Below are 19,159 nucleotides of genomic sequence, written 5' to 3'. Positions count from 1 at the left end.
CAGCTGTTTATATCAGCCAAACCAAATGATACTGACACAATCAGTAAGATAGAAGATTAAAGTGTAAACGACATAAAAAACTGGATGTCGTGTAATTTTCTTTACTTGTTGGCTCTAAAGCTGCAAGAGACAAGTTGTCTAACCTGGTGCTAAACCTAAACACTTTCTCTGTTACTCCCAGCCCAGATGTAAAAAACTTGGGTGTCACAATAGATTCAGATCTTTCCTTTGATACACACATCAATAATATTACTAGAGTTGCTTTCTTTCATTTGCGTAATATTTCTAAAATAAGAAATATACTATCTGCTAATGACGCCGAAAAACTGATCCATGCGTTTATAACTTCTTGGTTAGATTATTGTAATGCTCTTCTAACTGGATGCTCTGGTAGATCCATAAACAAACTCCAGTTAGTTCAAAATGCAGCAGCTCGAGTGCTAACTAGAACTAAAAAATTTGATCATATCAGTCCTGTTCTATCATCTCTACACTGGCTGCCAGTTAAATTTCGCATTGATTACAAAATACTTTTACTAACCTATAAAGCGCTACATGGTCTGTACCACAGTATCTGAGTGAACTTATTAATCACTACAACCCAGCGCGTCCACTTCGTTCACAAGATGCAGGGTTACTTATAGTTCCAAGAATTAAAAAGACCACAGCTGGTGGAAGAGCATTTTCTTACAAAGCTCCACAACTCTGGAATAATCTTCCTGCCACTGTTCGGGATTCGGACACAGTCTCAATGTTTAAGTCTAGACTGAAAACATATTTATTTTCTCAGGCTTTTGATTAATATAGACAAAGGAGCAGAGCTTGGGGGTTCTTGGTCATAGAAACTTGTTGTGATCAGGGATGTTGGGTTGCTGTCGTTCTGCCTCTCTTGTCCGATCACTCCGGTTTGGGTAGGGGAGGTGGGCGCTGATGTCCTATGAAAGCCTTCATGACCTTGTTACCTGCTCGCTCTCCCTTTTAGTTATGCTGTAATAATTAGGGATGCCGGAGTCTAAAACTCTCTGTAAAACTGTTTTACTCAACTAGCATTGTACTTTATTAACTACACTCTCTGTTGTTTTACTCCGAGGGCATTCTGATGGAAACCTGTTTACCCGCCGAGGTTAAGGATTAAAGTCAAGACTGCCGTGACAACGACGCTGCTCCTGCCGGATGTGACGGGTCTGGAGTATTTGCACCAAGAATGACAAGAACTCACTACAGACTTTATTGAAAACTAGACCGAATAATAACTCTATTATTATTATTTATTTATTTATCTATCTATTGTCAGTTATAACTTTTAGTTCATTTAATTTTGTGTTTGTATGCTTTGTGTAAATCGTGTATTTATTTAAAGTATCCTCCAGGCCACCCAAGAAGGATGGGCCCTGCTGAGTCTGGTTCCTCTCAAGGTTTCTTCCTGTAATTTTCAGGGAGTTTTTTCTTGCCACAGTCGCCCTCGGCTTGCTCAACAGGGGTTTTTGTATCTGTTGGTCCTGAATTTTGTAAAGTTGCTTTGAGACAATGTCTATTGTAAAAAGCGCTATATAAATAAACTTGACTTGACTTGACATGTGGGGAACCATATTCCCCAGGTCTCCAGGTAAATGTGTTCCCCCCTGTGTTGTTAGTGTAATGTACTGATCTATAGGTTAAACTTATTCTACATACTGTTTGTTAATTTTAAAATCACATGGATGAAGTTTCTGAAGTTTAAATGAACAAGAGAGATCACCATGAATGAAACTATTCTTGAAAGTAAATGGTAGTGCAGCTGAGATGAGGAACCTTAAATAATAACACAGACTGCTTATTGTCCTGTACGATATAGTTTATTTGTATCTGCATCAAAACTTTATCTTGTGTGACAAAACGAGAAGAAACAAACTAGTGTGTGAATAAGAGCATGTCCTGTATTAGGATTTATATACAAATAAATCTGACACGGTAATTCTAGTTGATTGACAGCAAGGCTGAATACAGCAGTGTGAAAACCTCTGACTTGCGGTGGAGCAATAAAACCCCTTACACTAGTTCACTCAGTACTTTAAAGTATGTATTTAATCACAAACTACCTAACATACAACATGAAATTTAAAAAGAATATTCCGCTATAAACACATATTCCAAATAAACCGATGCTCAACGAAGCGACTGAAAAGACGTCATGATTTTTGCACATGCGCGTTAAAGGGGAAACAGGGGGAACTGAATTCTCCGTAACACCGGTAAAAGTAAACAGAATAGCGCAACCATCAGTCGGTGGTGATGGCGAGCAGGAAGAGGCCGGGTGGAGCCGAAAATGCCAGATTAAAAAAAAGAAAGCTGTCAAATGTGCCAAATGAACAGAGCTGTTCTCCAGAGGACAGACCCCAGCTGCAGCCGGTAAAGAGAGATATGGAAATTATTTTGTGTCGTCACTGTAAGGCTATTGCGTAACATTTGCAATGTCAACTTAGCGTAGTTTATTTTGTGAAACCGAATACACACCATTAATCACAAATATCCAGTTTTAAGCTGAAAATAATAAACATCATTTGAAGTGTAATATATTAAATAGCCTAACTCATTAATGGAATGTTTTTTGTTCCGACGCTGCTGTACTGATAATCCCGAGGAGGCCATGACTACTGAAGGGACAGGTAGAGGAGAGTCTTACATTATTATGTTATTTAAACTAAGGTAGTTATTTGTAATGTAAAATATAATGTGGAGAATATACATGGTATATGTAAAATTGTTTAGACATTTAGAAAGATGTCAGCATGATAGTCTAATTTATTTTAACAAATAGAGACAACCCAGCTAACAATTTTTGGTTCCCAGAACGTTCCGGGAACGTTAGTTTTTGGTTCCCAGAACGTTCCGGGAACGGATCATTTTGGTTGCCCTTTGGTTCCCCAGGAAAGTTTTCCTTACGGAAATAGAACGTTCCCGTTTGGTTGTGCATTATAGTTGTGGGAACGTTCCCCTAACGTTCCCGTAACCTTAAAATTATTGAAACCTTAAGGGAACCTTGTACTAACCTTTAAATTATTGAAAACTTTACACAACGTTGCAATAACACTCCGGTAACACCGGCAGCCCGTGTCGGCTCTGACTCTTTTTGAATGACTGCCCAGAATTGGGCCAAATACACTGGCCCAAATCCGGATGCCAGATCTCCGCCGACTCCCCCATAACTGGGCCGAAATAGCCCCCAAAGCACCACGATACCATTTATTTACCATTTTCTTCTCCTTTCACATCCTCACAGATAAAATAGTAGATTTATGCTACAGATTAACTACAGATTGTGCAGTAGAAAGTATTTTATTAAGATAATTGCAGCAAGTAGTATAATAATAATAATCAGAATATTATAAATAAGACCAATTACAAAAGTGAACCAAAATGACAGCTATATGAATGATGAATGCTATAAAATAACATATAATTGCAAAAAAGAATAATAATTATAAAAGTAAACTATATATATACATGTATACTGTTTACACTTTGGTTACATTCATGACAGGAACGGTAGTTATTCATAACACAAGATTCATCAGTTCTCAAGGTTATATCAAACACAGTCATGAACAATTTAGTGTCTCCAATTCTCCTCACTTGCATGTGTTTGTACTGTGGGAGGAAACCGGAGCACCCGGGTGAAACCTACGCGGACATGGGGAGAACATGCAAACAACACAGAAAGGACCCAGCTGGGGATCGAACCCAGAACCTTCTTGCTGGATCTTGTGGCCTTGGCTGATGATCTACACCGGCTGTTAGATGCTGCAGAGTAGTGTTCATAGATTTTACTCATGTATGAGAGGTGAATAAGCAAATGTGGCTCAGTGATGGTAGTGGACACTTGAATATCTACAAAAAATACAAGCGACAATCTTTGGGTTATAAAATGATATACGATCAGCCATAACATTAAAACCACCTCTTTGTATGTATACTCTTTTTTCTATCAGCTCCACTAACCATATAGTTTACTAACCATTTACTGACTTTCCCTATGGGATTAATAAAGTTATCTATCTATAGAAGCACTTTGTAGCTCTACAGTTCCACTGTTGTCCATCAGTTACTCTGCATACTTTATTAGCCCCCTTTTACCTTATTCTTCAATAGCCAGGACTCCCAGGACCACCTCAGAGCAGGTATTATTTAGGTGGTGGATCATTCTCAGCACTGCAGTGACACTGACTGTGGTGGTGTGTTAGTGTGTGTTGTGCTTATATGACTGGATCAGACACAGCATCGCTGCTGGAGTTTTCAAATACCGTGTCCACTCACTGTCCACTCTTAAATTATACACACCTGCTTTGTTGGTCCACCTTGTGGATGTAGTCAGAGATGGTAGGTCGTCTGTTGCTTATTATTGTATTACTATTATTGTTGTTGTTCTTGTTGCTTATTGTAGCTTTTAAGTTTACATTATCCACAGTATTCAATGAACTTTAATTATTTAGCAGCTGTTGTCTAATGCTAGAAACTGTTAGCCTTTTAGCTAACGTTACCTGAAGTGTTTCAGTTCAGACTACCAGTTAACCTGAAACTCACTAGATAACATTACCTAACAGTTTCCATTTCCAAATTGTTCTCTATCTTAATCCAAAACTCATTAATAGACTTTCTGCTTACATTTTACTAAGTAAAAAGTTGTTAAGATTAAATGTTTATTTACCTCACACGAACGATTCCTCTTCTTCAACGGCTCGCGTCGCACTGTTGCTATGGTGACGCTCGTTCTGCCGCCGCTGAATCAGAGACTGGACGCTGGACCACAGCCGGACAACCAGCGTCGGCGCGCACGCGTTTCTACGCGTTCCAAACCCAGCTGTGGTAACAACTGGGCCGGATCTGGCTACACTGATTCTGGCCGATTCTGACACTCGGCCGACTGTGCCGATAGAAAAGTGGGAACTGGGCCAGATGATTGTGCTAGCTGGGTTAACTTAGAAACCTTCCGGGAACGTTACTGGAACGATACTTTATACACATAAGAAATAAAACCTCATACAAGGTTTACCTAACGTTCTCTGTTAGTTCTCATAAAACCATGAGAGAACGTTAGGTTTCATAGTTTTATAGTTGGTACTAAGTAAAGGTTGATCTACATTGACCGTCTCAAGCAAAAGGCTGCTTTTTTGGTAAGTTCCTACTAAAAAACTAACTTTAAAGATCATAAGAAAACCTTCCGGGAACGTTACTGGAACGTTACTTTAAACACATAAGAAAGAAAACCTTAAGGCAACTTTTAGATAACGTTCTCTGTTAGTTTTCATAAAACCATGAGAGAACGTTAGGTTTCATAGTTCCCGGAACGTTCCGGGAACAGCGCTGATTTTTTTAACGAAAGTAGAATGTTCCCATAACGTTATGGGATGGTTCCCTAAAAATAACCATAGGGGAACCAAAATCTAACGTTACGGGAACGTTCTGTGTTAGCTGGGAAATAGCCTAAATCAATATCAATTTTACACCATCAAAATATAGGCTAAATTGTTAAAAAAAAAACTTCAAGCATGTTATGTTATTCAGCAAAATAGGCTAACCCTTAATGAAATGGGGTTTTTTTGCCTCAGAGCAGTAGATAAACCATGTCTTATGTCTATAGACAATGAAACTGTTAACTTATCGCTCCTGTAGAAATGTAAATACGTTTTCATCTTTATCACATTTTTTTACCTTTTAAATCTTAATCTGATTTAAATTTTAATTAAACATGTTTAAGTGAAGTGTTTTCTGTTATATACCCAATAAAAAGGCATTGTAAGAGCTAGCTGCTGTTTCATTTATTTAAATTCCTCCTCCATGGAAAAAGTGGGCCGGTTTAGGCATGAAACTCCCGGGCTGAAAAAGGGGCCCACTCCGGCCCTGTACAGTAGTAATATAACAATATAAACAAATATAACACATTTTATAGCACACAGTTTATGTTAAGAGTTTCATTTACTTTTATATGTTTTGTACAAGAAATGTACATGCAGTGACAACTCATTGGTGTTATATAATGTTTATATTAGTTATTAATGCATTAGGTTGTTGCTTTATTGTCTGCTTTGCATCATCATGTGCTGCAATTTGAGAAAGAAGCTCCTGCTACTGCTTATTTGCTTATTTTGGTCCATGTGATCAGAAAACAACTTCAGTCGAGCTTTGAGTTGCTTCTTATTACTTGTTTTCAGTCTATAAAACTAGCTTGACCTGTGGACAGTGTGATCAGTGTGTCAGCAGCTTTTGTTTGTGGGTGATTCTTATATTACATCTCCCTGTCTGAACAAACGTCTGTTTATTTGTAAGATGATGTAGAGACTACTGTTCCATCCAGACCTAAATTGACTCTAAGAGACAAAAGAAATCTGTGATCTGGGTTCTAAGATCTGTACAAAGCTTCCAAGGTTTTCCAGTCAGTTTAATGGGTGCAGTCAGCTGGTGAGCTGGTTATATGGACTCAGAGAAGTCACCAACTGTATTCAGTTATAATTAATAATAATGATTAAGGAGACTCTGTCACAAAACTATTTTGTCACCCAGTTAATCACCCAAATAAGTTGCTGTATGTATATTTTTGACCACACCGATTTAGTAATATGTTTAGAAAACCCACAATAAACTTTTTTTGGACAGAGATCATGTTCATAATGTTCCACTTATTTAGTCATGGGTGCAAAAACGTCGAAATCCCAAGAACGGTTGCAGATATTGTTGAAAAAGAAGTTGGGACAATAGCATGTTTACTACTGAGTTATAACAGCACTTAATAATCAGTTGAAATAGAAACAAGGAAAAAATGACTTAAAAATAACACAGAACATGCCATAAGTAACACAATTAGGGCAGTGGTAGCTCAGTGGTTAAGGTACTGGACTAGTAAACAGAAGGTTGCCGGTTCAAGCTCCGCCACCACCAAGTTGCCACTGTTGGGTCCCTGAGCAAGGCCCTTAACCCTCAATTGCTCAAAATCGTGTTCAGTCATAATTGTAAGTCACTTTGGATAAAAGAGTCTGCTAAATGCTGAAAATTTAAAAGTAATTATGTGTATAAAGTGGAGTAAAGACAAATTAATCCAGATTTTTAATAGGAGACGGGTCTCGACCGCAGACAGGCATGGTGTACTCTGACATGCTGCTGTAGCTCATGCAGAATGTGGCTTGGTGTCGTCATTTTGATAAAAGTCTGGACGTCCCAAAAACAGCCTAGAAGTCAGTTTGTTGCTCCGGACTGTATAAAATACAGGAAATGATATTAATGAGTATTTTCTACTTAAGGCAAAGTAGATGTAAAGATCACTGCTTTCTGTTGTTGTTGTTATTTCACGTACTTTTTTCAAACTGGGCTTTTTTCTTAATGTTTCTGCACTATATTGTGGTTATAAGCGGTGAGGGTGTAGTAGGAGGAGGAGTAATCGATCGTGTTTGAGAGACTGAGAGAGCTTCATCTGATTTCTACCTTTTAAGACGCTCAAAGAAGCTTTAAGGTGAAGAACATTTTATGAAGAACCTTGTATGTGCTGGGACAGTTTGGTAATTTTCCTGCTCTGGTTTTGTGTCCAGCTTTTTCATGCCCCATGGATCTTTGCCCCTGTTCGCAATGTTCTAGCAATCTGGCATCAGCTGACTAAGTGTGAGGTTAGATTTGTTTCCTAATTCTGCTGTATCTGCTGTCCATTCTGAACTGGCCATGTGATGTCGTTTGTGATATCTAATGAGATCAGATGTCTGGAAGAAATTGCGTGGTTGGCTGTGAATTGCACTAAAATCAATCTGTCTGGAGCTTTTCTTCAGTTCTGTGTTTGGTTTCGGTGCTATTTTTACCAGTTTTATTGCAGTTAATCACAGAACAGTCAGTATTTCAGGCACAATTTGTATGATGAGCTGCAGCTTTAGTAAATTAACATGAAGAAGTTACTACCAGAAGCAACTTCGTACATCCAGCCCTGATTCATCAGTTGACTAGAATGCAATTAAAATTTTATATAAAATAAATAAAATGAGTAGAATTTAATCTAATTAATTTTTTTCCTGTTGTAATTTCAGATTGAAGAGCTGGCCAAAGCATCAGTCAGGATGAGAGACAGAGGACGAGTGGAAGAAATAATTCAGAACATGCAAACAGCAGGACCGAGTGAACTTCAGGTACTCACACACACACACACAGACTGTGTGGTCAAAAGTATATGGACATCTGACCATGCACTTGTTATGCACATACCATTCCAAAAGCATAGGCTGTGATGTGGAGCCTGTGTTTGTCTGTGGTAACATGTGTCCATTCAGAGGGTTACTGGCAAATGAGGGTTAAGGGCCTTGCTCAAGGACCCAACAGTGGCAACCTGGCAGTGGTACCTTCTAATTGCTAGTCCAGTACCTTAACCATTAGGCTACAACTACAACAACTAACTATCTATCTAACTAACCATTTAAGGACTAAAGACATCCATTAATCCAGATGTTAATTAGGATCAGGTCTTGACCGCAGACAGGCCAATCTAGCATCTGATAGCACTCTGATTACACAGACGTGCCTCAGACTGTTCTGTGTGTTTGATGTTCTTGATTTTTAGATGTGTGGAGCTGAATGTCTATGGTCAGTGAAATTTGTGTGTGTGTGTGTGTGTGTGTGTGTGTTCAGGTGATCTCGGACTTCGACATGACCCTCACCAGGTTCGCTCACAACGGGAAACGCTGCCCCACCACACACAGTGAGTATATACACACACTCACACAGAGAACACACACATTTGTGGGATGATATTAGCGGTGTGAGCCAGAAATTCTCTAAGAAACTGATTTGCAAGAAACTGAGATGGCAGCATTTCTGTCTCAAAATCTACATAATGAGATGCTGACAAACTATTTAATCATAGTGCAGATGTTAGATGTTCGCACCTAGGGATCAATAGACCCTACTGACACCTGGTTTTATAGTCGGTTGAGGAAAAAATTAGGCATTTTGAGAACAAACCCAGATGGTGGGGGGTGACGGCTGATTATAAGTCTGTAATACACTTTTTAGTCACATTATTATGACCAGCAGCTAATATCCAGAGTAAGCGCCGCGTGCAGCACAGACAGCAGCTAGACGTGCTGGGAGAGACTCAGTAAGGTCCTGGTAGGTCGTTACAGGTATCTGGAGCCATGCTGACTGCAGTGCATCCCACAGCTGCTGGAGGGGGCGTGGGGGAGGATCCACAGTGCGAACACGACCATTAAAGTGGTCCCACAGATGCTTAACTGGATTCAAGTCTGGGGAATTAGGGGGCCAGGGTAGCACCTGGAAGTCTTGGTCATGCTCTTCCAACCAATGTGGGACATCGTCTTGCTGGAAGATCCCATCCGCCCCAGGGAAGATGACCAGCATGTTTGGGTGTACATGATCTGCAAGGATGGATTCATACCCAAATTGATTGAGAGTGCCACGAAAACATTCCCCAGACTCGACAGTGTACTTTGGAAATGATTTCCCATCAAACCCTTTTTAATTAATAAAATATATAATCATGGACTCCATGAAGTACCTGGAGATTTTAAAAAGCTCGAATTGATCGATGGTCTGATCTTGCAGGGCGAAACATATTAAACATCATCCTAAAAGAGTTCACAAGAGGAGCCCGGAGGATCTCAGATTAAGGAGTTGCTTTCACATTCCTCCCAATCTCATCAAGCATTATAGAGGAAGACTCAAATTCTCTAATCACAACCATAAAAAGTTTATGTTAAATATGAACTTTGTCTTTTTCTCGCAGATATTCTTCACAGCAGCTCACTGATTAGTGAAGACTGTAAGGCCAAGGTAAGCAATTAATTTCTGCCCCTCTTTTCATCTTTAACAGTCTCTACTCCTCTGTAAATGCTGTCTGCTATATGCTTATAATTGATTTTATAGACCTGCTTAGCACTGTAAAGGGTTGAAACACCAGATTTTGAGTTAAAAGGTCTAACACACAATCAAATAACAAATATACTATTTTAGTATACTAATATAACAAACACCCCAAATAAAACAAACGCATACATTAGATGTCACATCGACCATAACAGACTGACACATTCACATCTAATAAAAAAAGAAAGGAGTCCTACCATCATGAAACGCATTCTGATGGAGTGCCCCAAGTACGTATCCATAACCAAAACCAGTAAAGACGTATTCAACCAGGACGAGGCATAACAGCCCTCAAATTCATTACAAATATAAAAGTGAGTAAGTTCGAATCTCAGCTCTGCTACCAGTAGGCTGGGTGCCTATACAGACGGAAGAATGATTGGCTCGTCCATCAGGTTGGATGTCAGGGGATTCCTCATAACTGCTGCAGGCTGATCGATGGCGCATGCACTAAGACGGGGGATAATGGAGATCAGTGCGTGACTGTACGTACGCGATACTGAGCCCCATATGAACCCGCCTCTTGCAGGTTAAAAGAAGTGGTCAGTACTGCACGTGTCAGAGGGGGCGTGTGTTAGTCACGGCTCTCCACGGTCAGGAGTGGAGATCAGAAGCAGTAGAGAGGAAGAGTTAAACATGGAGTTAAAATCTAAATAAATAAATAAAAGGTGTGTCCACATACTTTTGGCCATATAGAGTAGTTTAATGCTTTGCTGATGTACCATTTAACTGATTGATTTAAACTTCTGTAAACAACAAACGTTTATTGTTTTTTCTTTTTGGTTTCTTCAGATGTCGGGGTTAGTAGCTCATTATTACCCCATAGAGATCGACGAGTCCAAATCTGTGGAGGAGAAAGTTCCCGAAATGGTGGAATGGTCAGTCATCGCACCACAACAAATCTCTGATTACAGCCAGCTGGTGTTTGTCCATGTGGTGTTTGTCTAGTGTATGTTCGTCTGATGTTTGTCCATCTAGTGTTTGTCTGTGTGGTGTTTGTCTGTGTGGTGTTTGTTCATCCGGTGTTTGTCTTTCTAGTGTTTGTTCGTCTGATGTTTGTCCGTCTGGTGTTTGTCCGTCTAGTGTTTGTCCGTCTGATGTTTGTCCGTCTAGTGTATGTTTGTCTGATGTTTGTGTGTGTGGTGTTTGTCCTTGTGGTGTTTGTTCGTCTGATGTTTGTCCGTCTATTGTTTGTCTGTGTGGTGTTTGTTTGTCTGGTGTTTGTCTTTCTAGTGTTTGTCCTTCTAGTGTTTGTTCGTCTGATGTTTGTCTGTCTAGTGTTTGTCCGTCTGGTGTTTGTCCATGTGGTGTTTGTCCGTCTGGTGTTTGTCAGTCTAGTGGACCAGATGGTGTTTCTCTGTCTGATGTTTGTCTGTCCGGTGTTTGTCCATCTGATGTTTCTTCATGTGGTGTTTGTCCGTCTAGTGTTTGTTTGTCTGATGTTTGTCTGTCTAGTGTTTGTCCGTCTGGTGTTTGTCTGTCTGGTGTTTGTTTGTCTGGTGTTAGTCTGATGTTTGTTCATGTGGTTTTTGTTTGTCTAATGTTTGTCCGTCTGATGTTTGTCAGTCTAGTGTTTGTCCATCTGATGTTTGTTCATGTGGTGTTTGTCCATCTAGTGTTTGTCTGTCTGGTGTTTGTCTGTCTGGTGTTTGTCTAATGTTTGTTCATGTGGTGTTTGTCTGTCTAGTGTTTGCCTGTCTAGTGTTTGTCCGTCTGGTGTTTGTCTGTCTGGTGTTTGTCTGATGTTTGTTCATGTGGTGTTTGTCTGTCTAGTGTTTGTCTGTCTGGTGTTATTCTGATGTTTGTTCATGTGGTGTTTGTCTGTCTAGTGTTTGTTTGTCTGGTGTTATTCTGATGTTTGTTCATGTGGTGTTTGTCTGTCTAGTGTTTGTTTGTCTGGTGTTATTCTGATGTTTGTTCATGTGCTGTTTGTCTGTCTGGTGTTTGTCCATGTGGTTTTTGTTTGTCTGGTGTTTGTCCATGTGGTTTTTGTTTGTCTGATGTTTATCCATGTGGTGTTTGTCCATCTGATGTTTGTTCATGTGGTGTTTGTCCGTCTAGTGTTTGTGGCTGGAACCGTGTGTGTTTACTGACAAGTTGTCTTGCAGAAGCGTCTCATCCACGTCTCACTGAGATGTTTTTGTTTCTATACCAGGTGGACAAAAGCTCATGATTTTATAGTGCAGGAGAAAATCAGAAAAGATCAGCTGGCTCAGGCTGTGAAGGACTCGGGGGCCATGTTGAGGTTGGTACCCACAATGCATCGTGTTTTAGATGAGACAAGCATCATAATGATGCATGAAAAAGCTGATTGTAAAGCTCTAGGACTCCTCCGAACCACAGTGAAAGCCGTGATCTCTGCTGTTCTACTGCTTTGCCAGCATATTCTATCAGACCAAAACTAATCAACCAGTTTATTTTGCCAGTTTTAAGGATAATATATTGTTAAAAATATCCAAAGTGCTGTAATCCTTCTTGTTTTTATCCTGGTTTCAGACCAGACTCATAGACCAGGCTGTTTTGACCATCTCACTATCAGCATTCAGCCGGGATTGAAATCTCAATAGTGGCTTTGACTGATTTGTAAAAACAATCCTTTCTGTTCCAACATGAGTGTGTCAGTGTGCACAAGGTCTTGTAGGGATGAACTCTAGTGACCCTGACCTCAACCCCTCTGAACACCCTTGGGATGAATTGGAATGCTCTTTTTTTACTTAATGGGAACAACATCCTACAGAAACACTCCAAAATTCTGTAGCTACAGAAAATGCAAATAGTATTAATGGCCAGGATTAAGCTCATGGTCAGGTGTCCACATACTTCTGGTCATTCATTGTGAACGAATAGCTTCTGGTGTTCAGTAAAGCAGCAGATCTGGATGTCCTACATGAAATCTTGCTCTGTGTGTGTGTGTGTGTGTGTGTGTGTGTGTGTGTGTGTGTGTGTTGTAGGGAGGGCTGTAAGAGCTTCTTTGACATGCTGAATCAAACCTCAGTTCCTCTGCTGATCTTCTCAGCTGGAGTCGGGGACATTTTGGAGGAAGTGATCCGGCATCATGAAGTCTTCCACCCAAACGTACGTGTCTTCTCCAACTACATGGACTTTGACGAGAATGTAAGTGGGTTCTACAACCGTTCTGAAACGGTTCAGTGTTTTTTTATTTCTAAATCTCGGGTACTCAGGCAAATAGGGCCCTAGAATTCTGTGAGGGGGTCCTAGCATCACCATAGTAACGTTGTTTACCCACCCTTCCGCCATGTTCAACTATAAGCAAGAGAACCGCAGCAAAAGCAGTGGAAATGAATCGGCTGTGGTCGCGGACGAAACAAAAACGCATTACAGTGAAATGAAACAGTGCAGCTACATTACAATCTGATGTGTTTGTGAGCACACAGAACCTGCACGTACATAAAAATCACAAGAAGTGCCACTGTGGTCACATGATTTGTTGCTCACAGATGTTGGTGCCACAAAATATAAACCAAAACATAAAGACAAGTTACAATCAGGCGGCCGCTCAGGTGGCACAGCGGTAAAAAACACACACTGCAACCGGAGCTGGATCTCGAGTACGTCGTATCGAATCCAGCTCTGCCTTACCGACCGAGACTGAGCGGCTATATGAACAACGATTGGCCGGTTGTTCAGATGGGCGGGACTAAGGTCGGAAGTGGGTCTCTCTCTGTCGGAATGGTGCGCTTACGACCTCTGCTGGCTGATTAGAGGCGCCTACACGGAGATGAGGAAGGAGTGCTCTTAGGGTGTGTCTCAGTGTGCAATGTCAATGTGTGGGGCAAGATGCATACGGCTTGCTGCTCACGTGTCGGAGGGGATGTGGGTTAGCTTCGATCTTCTCGGTCAGGGCAGGGATCGGCAGAGGCAGAGAGGATGCGTGATGCAAATTGGGCGTTGGACGCGCTAAAGGGGGAGAAAAAGGGGAGAAAATGCATAAAAAAAAAAAAAGATACAATCAGGCAGACTCAAACATAATACTGATAATGCCACACAAATATGTGTTAAACATGCCGTTAAAATCCAAACAAATAAACCTGAAATAACCTAATAATTAGAGGGGTGTCCGTATACTTTTGTATATTTAGATTTTTATTGTTACCGCTCCTCCCTAAATGATGAACTAAAAACTGAATGGTCAACAGTATATGCATAGTATGTCCCTAAATCATCCCTAAATCAACAACACAAACACAAAGCTGCCCTCCTCTGCGACTATAACAGCCTCCGCTCCATCTGTGTGCATATTTTGACCACCAGTGTCTATAATAAATTGTTCAGTACTTTATATGTCCATGCATTACTCTCCACTCATGACCTGAGATTTGTGACCTGGTATTTGTGACCTGGTTTTTGTGATCTGGTTTTTGTAATCTAGTATTTGTGATCTGGTTTAATGTAGAGCAGATAGAGGTCTGTAGTATCAGCATGGGATCTCGCTCACGTTCTGCACCGTTCTTCATTTCTCAGGGTGTTGTCCACGCCTTTAAGGGTGACATGATTCATACCTTTAATAAAAGAGAGGGGGCGCTGCTGAACCGAGACCAGTTCACCCAGCTCGCTCGCAGCAACATCCTGCTGCTGGGAGATTCACTGGGAGATCTGAACATGGCCGACGGAGTTCAGAACATCCAGAACATCCTGCGCATCGGCTACCTCAACGACAAGGTGAGGGACTACGACCCCTAAATAGACCACGTGTGGCGTCAACGGTCCAGAGCTTTAATGTTCTGATCAGACATCTGTGTGTTCTGCTAGCATCAGAAACAGCTGTTTTTTATAAATAAAAAGTTTAATGTGAGAGGAAAACAAAAAAGCATCCAGTGAGCAGCAGTTTTAGAGGCAGATTCACCTTCTTAAAAAAGGTTAGAGGAGAGAATGAGCTGACTGATTTGAGTGGACAGAAAGTCTGGTGTGACCACTTATTACATCCACATCCCAAAACCATTACACGGATAAATGGATATAATAAATGACCAAAAGTTTGTGGACACCAGGACACAAGCTGCTTAATAATCCCATTAAAAAAAACGAATGGATTAACACAGAGTTGCCCTCCCTTTTTTTTTTAAGTGTGAGGTCCTGGTGTCCATCCATCCATCTGCTCATCCATCCACCCATCCATCCATCCATCACCATTCATTCATCCACCCATCCATCAGTCACCATCCATCCATCCACTATTCATTCATCCATCCACCCATGCGTCCATCCACACACCCACCCATCCATCATTTTATCTATCCTTCCATTGATCATTTCATCCATCCATCTACTATTCATCCATCCATCCACCCATCCTTCCATAATCCCACCCACCATCCATCCATCCATCAACCCATCCTTCCATAATCCCACCCACCATCCATCCATCCATCATTTTATCCATCCTTCCATTTATCATTTCATTTCATTTTCATTTTATTTCGTTTTTTTTCCTTTTCAACATTTATCCATCCATATTGTTTATACATCCATATTTGTACTAACCGAAAAGGTGTAGTCTGAAGCTTTAGCTTATTTTGACTACCCTTTTTAATACTTATACAAGTATTTTATTTCTGTTTATAAGCAATACAAATAATTATCAAAAGGAGAGAAAAAAAAAAAATTATATATATATACTGTACATACACACATATATACATATAAATAAAAAATAGTTAATTAAATAATATCATCTCATCCATCCATCCATCCATCTCCATCCATCACCATCCATCCATCCATCAACCCATCCATCATTTTATCCATCCTTCCATTTATCATCTCATCCATCCATCATTTCATCCACCCATCCACCTCCATCCATCCATCCACCCATCCACCTCCATCCATCCATCCATCCATCCATCTACTATTCATCCATCCATCCACCCATCCTTCCATAATCCCACCCACCCATCCATCCATCCATCCATCAACCCATACATCATTTTATCCATCCTTCCATTTATCATCTCATCCATCCATCCATCATCATCCATCTCCATCCATCACCATCCATCCATCCATCAACCCATCCATCATTTTATCCATTCATCATTTCATCCACCCATCCACCTCCATCCATCCATCCATCTCCATCCACTATTCATTTATCCATCCACCCATGTGTCCATCCACTTTTTATCCATCCACCCACCCATCCATCTTCCATCCATTCACCCATCACCATCCAATCATTTGATTTTTGTACACTTGGATTGGGAACTAATGAGGAACGTCCACATGCTTCAGGTCGTACAGTTCATACCCTCACCGTCCATAATTCTTTGGTTTTCTGTCTTCCCGAAGGTGGATGAAAGGAGGGAATCGTACGTCCAGTCTTACGACATTGTCCTGGAGAAAGACGAAACCCTGGACGTTCCAAACGCCATCCTGAACTACATCACCGCAGGACAAAAGGACCTCAGACTGACCTCGACCAATGAAGAACTGGTATTAATGTGAATGTTTTCCTACAGTTTGTATGAAAACGATGCATTTCAGGCACAGAATGGATGACGGACAAATTGACTGCATCTGTTTTAACATGAACGTTTATACGAGCAACATTTTACCCACAAATAATGTACGGTTTAGTCTTATTTAGAGATGCATGAGTACCAATACTAGTATCGGGTATTAGCCCAATACCGCGCTCATTAACTCGTACTCGTACTCGCAAACGAGGCTCCGATACTAAACATCTGATACCTTGTACCTAGTGCACGTTGCTGTGTTAACGCAGGGATTTTCAACCTGTGGGGCGGCAGTGCTTGTCTGGGGGGGCGCGAGTGCCTGACTAAAACTAAAGCAATTCATTTTTCACTCACGGGAGACAGATTGAATTATTCTCACTGACCACGCTCACACGCACGTTTAATGTTATTTAGATCCGTTTGAAAAAAAAACCCTTTAAAATAGAGCTAACAGTGAAGACAACCGGTTACAAAAGCAGCGACCGCTGTTATAGGACGTGTTTGTGTTCAATACTCTGTTCACAGTGTCGATACAAGTGATTCAGGAGTCGACTCATTTTAAGCTCAGCGTAAGTTTCTTTTCTCAGTCATCTCTCCGTGTTTACTGTTATAATGAATGATGCGGTTGTAAATAAACACCAAATACTACAGAACATTTTGTGTGACTCGCTTACCTTATAAAGCTCAGGCTTAATTATACTGGTTATTACCACAGAGCGGGAGCCGACTCAGAGTCGTTTACGATTTACCGAGGTGAACCACGAATGTACGTGCTGATAGAATCGGCTCAGATGGGATCGGACTGTATTATCTTTTTAAAGTAAATATTTCAATCAGCAGAATCGCATCGCATGTATGATGTGCACAACGTTAATTACGTGCGTTTATTAATGAACGTTTACGTTAGCTTGTCAGAAGCTTTCTCAATGATGGCTGTTCCACTGCACTATTTGACACTAAAAACTGCACTATTCCATAATGCTCCAGATTGCATCGTTCTAAATAGGTATCGGTATCGGCGAGTACAAAAATACATGTACTTGTACTCGGTTGGGAAAAAATGGTATCGATGCATCCCTAGTTTTATTGTAAGATTTGTAAAAAAAAAAAAAAAAAAAAAAAAAAAAAAGGTAATTGCTCAGGTGAGCTCTTCTGGGACCATTATCGGCCAGTAGGGGATGTTGGGAGAGGTGGTAAACCAGACCCAGTTGATAAAAATAAAAAGGTACAATGTTCTACTGTAACATATAACATTGTTTTTGCAGAGGCCTCAAAATGTGCAGCTCGGTTCATTGTGACCTGTACAGGGTCGATTATTTTCTCATTGTTATTTTTTCATTATTTACTTTGTTGTGTTAATAAACAGGAGCAGAAATATTAAGTAAGATCCTAATTCACCTCATTAGACTCGGTAGGACATTTTACATTTTAAATTTTTCCTCCAGGTGCTCCGGTTTCCTCCCACAGTCCGAAGACGTGCAGTCTGGTTAATTGGAGCTACCAGTGTGTGTGTGTGTGTGTGTGTGTGTGTGTGTGTGTGTGTGTGTGTGTGTGTGTGTGTGTGTGTGTGTGTGTGTGTGTGTGTGTGTGTGTGTGTGTGTGTGTGTGTGTGTGTTGCCCTGTGATGGACTGGCAACCTGTCCTGGTTGTTTCCTGCCTTTCGCTCAATGAATCAGACCCACAGTGACCCTGACCAGGCTGAAGGGGTGGTAAAACAGACAGTGAATAAATAAATACAAGATAGAAAGTCCACCACCTAACGTTCACATCATCAATTATATGAAATCATTAATAAGCTTCTAACTTTGTGGCAACGGTTTGAGGAAGGTCCTTTCCTGTTCCAACATGATTGAACTAAATAACCCCGAGAAGGTCCTGGGTTCGATTCCCAGGTGGAGCGGTCCGGGTCCTTTCTGTGTGGTTTGCATGTTCTCCCCATGTCTGTGTGGGTTTCCTCCGGGTGCTCCGGTTTCCTCCCACAGTACAAACACATGCAAGTGAGGTGAACTGGAGACACTAAATTGTCCATGACTGTGTTTGATATTAAACTTGAACTGGTGAATCTTGTGTAATGAGTAACTACCGTTCCTGTCATGAATGTAACCAAAGTGTAAATATGATGTTAAAATACACTATCAGTGTGGTTCTTGTTTAGTTGTTTCAGGTTTGTGGTTCTAGACTTGTTTTGTATGTTTTTAGCTTCGTATGTGCCCAAGTTCTATTAAAAAATCTAATCTGAGTAATCCGCTTCTTCTCTCATCTGTCTCAAATGCCAAATATTAAAACCTCCAGATCAGGGTACCCAATACGTGCACTGTGCGATCAACTGGTAGATCACTCCTCATTCGAACGGGTGAGCGTGATTGACATGACACCTCAGCCCACCTAAAGCACCGCTAATCTATTAAGTTTTTATTCATCAGTAGCCAGTTTGCGCCATTTTTGCTGTTGTTTGTGAAGATAAAAGCACAACCAAGCCCAAAGAACCAAAAACGCTTCGATTTGGGCAGGAACGCTGCAGAGAAAATTGAACCCTCAATCTGACATTCATATGAAGTTAAGCGCCTCTGCTGGACAAGTTTGGAATCTGCTGGCTGAAGTAAAATATCCAAACATGAGAAAATGTGCCTACGGAGCCCCTAAGGTGACATCCCCTAAAAAAAAAACATTAACGTGTGTGTATAAACATTACTATGACAACCCGCATACATCTGTGTGTGCGTAACAGTTCCGTACTGAAACATAAAACCATCACACGTTCCATACATTAACACGTATTGTTAGGGGAAACAGTT

At 40.7% G+C, this 19,159-nt stretch overlaps 1 protein-coding gene across 7 annotated transcripts; it reads left to right on the top strand.

The window, feature by feature from the left end:
- The first annotated feature begins 2,236 nt into the window (after positions 1-2,236).
- LOC134321507 (7-methylguanosine phosphate-specific 5'-nucleotidase-like) lies at positions 2,237-18,603 on the top strand. 7 transcript variants are annotated; one of them, XM_063003291.1, is made up of 11 exons: positions 2,308-2,388; positions 2,624-2,645; positions 8,040-8,138; positions 8,635-8,704; positions 9,749-9,795; positions 10,681-10,766; positions 12,044-12,133; positions 12,840-13,002; positions 14,371-14,568; positions 16,198-16,341; positions 17,810-18,603. In XM_063003291.1, exons 3-11 carry the CDS (start codon positions 8,070-8,072, stop codon positions 17,987-17,989), a joined length of 1,047 nt encoding a protein of 348 aa, XP_062859361.1. In that variant the 5' UTR covers positions 2,308-2,388; positions 2,624-2,645; positions 8,040-8,069; the 3' UTR covers positions 17,990-18,603. The 7 variants fall into 7 exon arrangements, with proteins under 7 accessions (XP_062859358.1, XP_062859361.1, XP_062859360.1 ...); XM_063003292.1 differs by lacking the exons at positions 2,308-2,388; positions 2,624-2,645 and adding exons at positions 7,380-7,480; positions 7,557-7,631; XM_063003288.1 differs by lacking the exon at positions 2,624-2,645 and having other exon boundaries at positions 2,237-2,388.
- The last annotated feature ends 556 nt before the right edge of the window (positions 18,604-19,159 follow it).

Source organism: Trichomycterus rosablanca, chromosome 10, assembly GCF_030014385.1.
Source record: "Trichomycterus rosablanca isolate fTriRos1 chromosome 10, fTriRos1.hap1, whole genome shotgun sequence".
In the NCBI taxonomy this organism is placed as follows: Eukaryota; Metazoa; Chordata; class Actinopteri; order Siluriformes; family Trichomycteridae; genus Trichomycterus; species Trichomycterus rosablanca.
The sequence above is the reverse complement of the archived record's forward strand: the minus strand, read 5'-3'. Positions and strand labels throughout refer to the sequence as shown.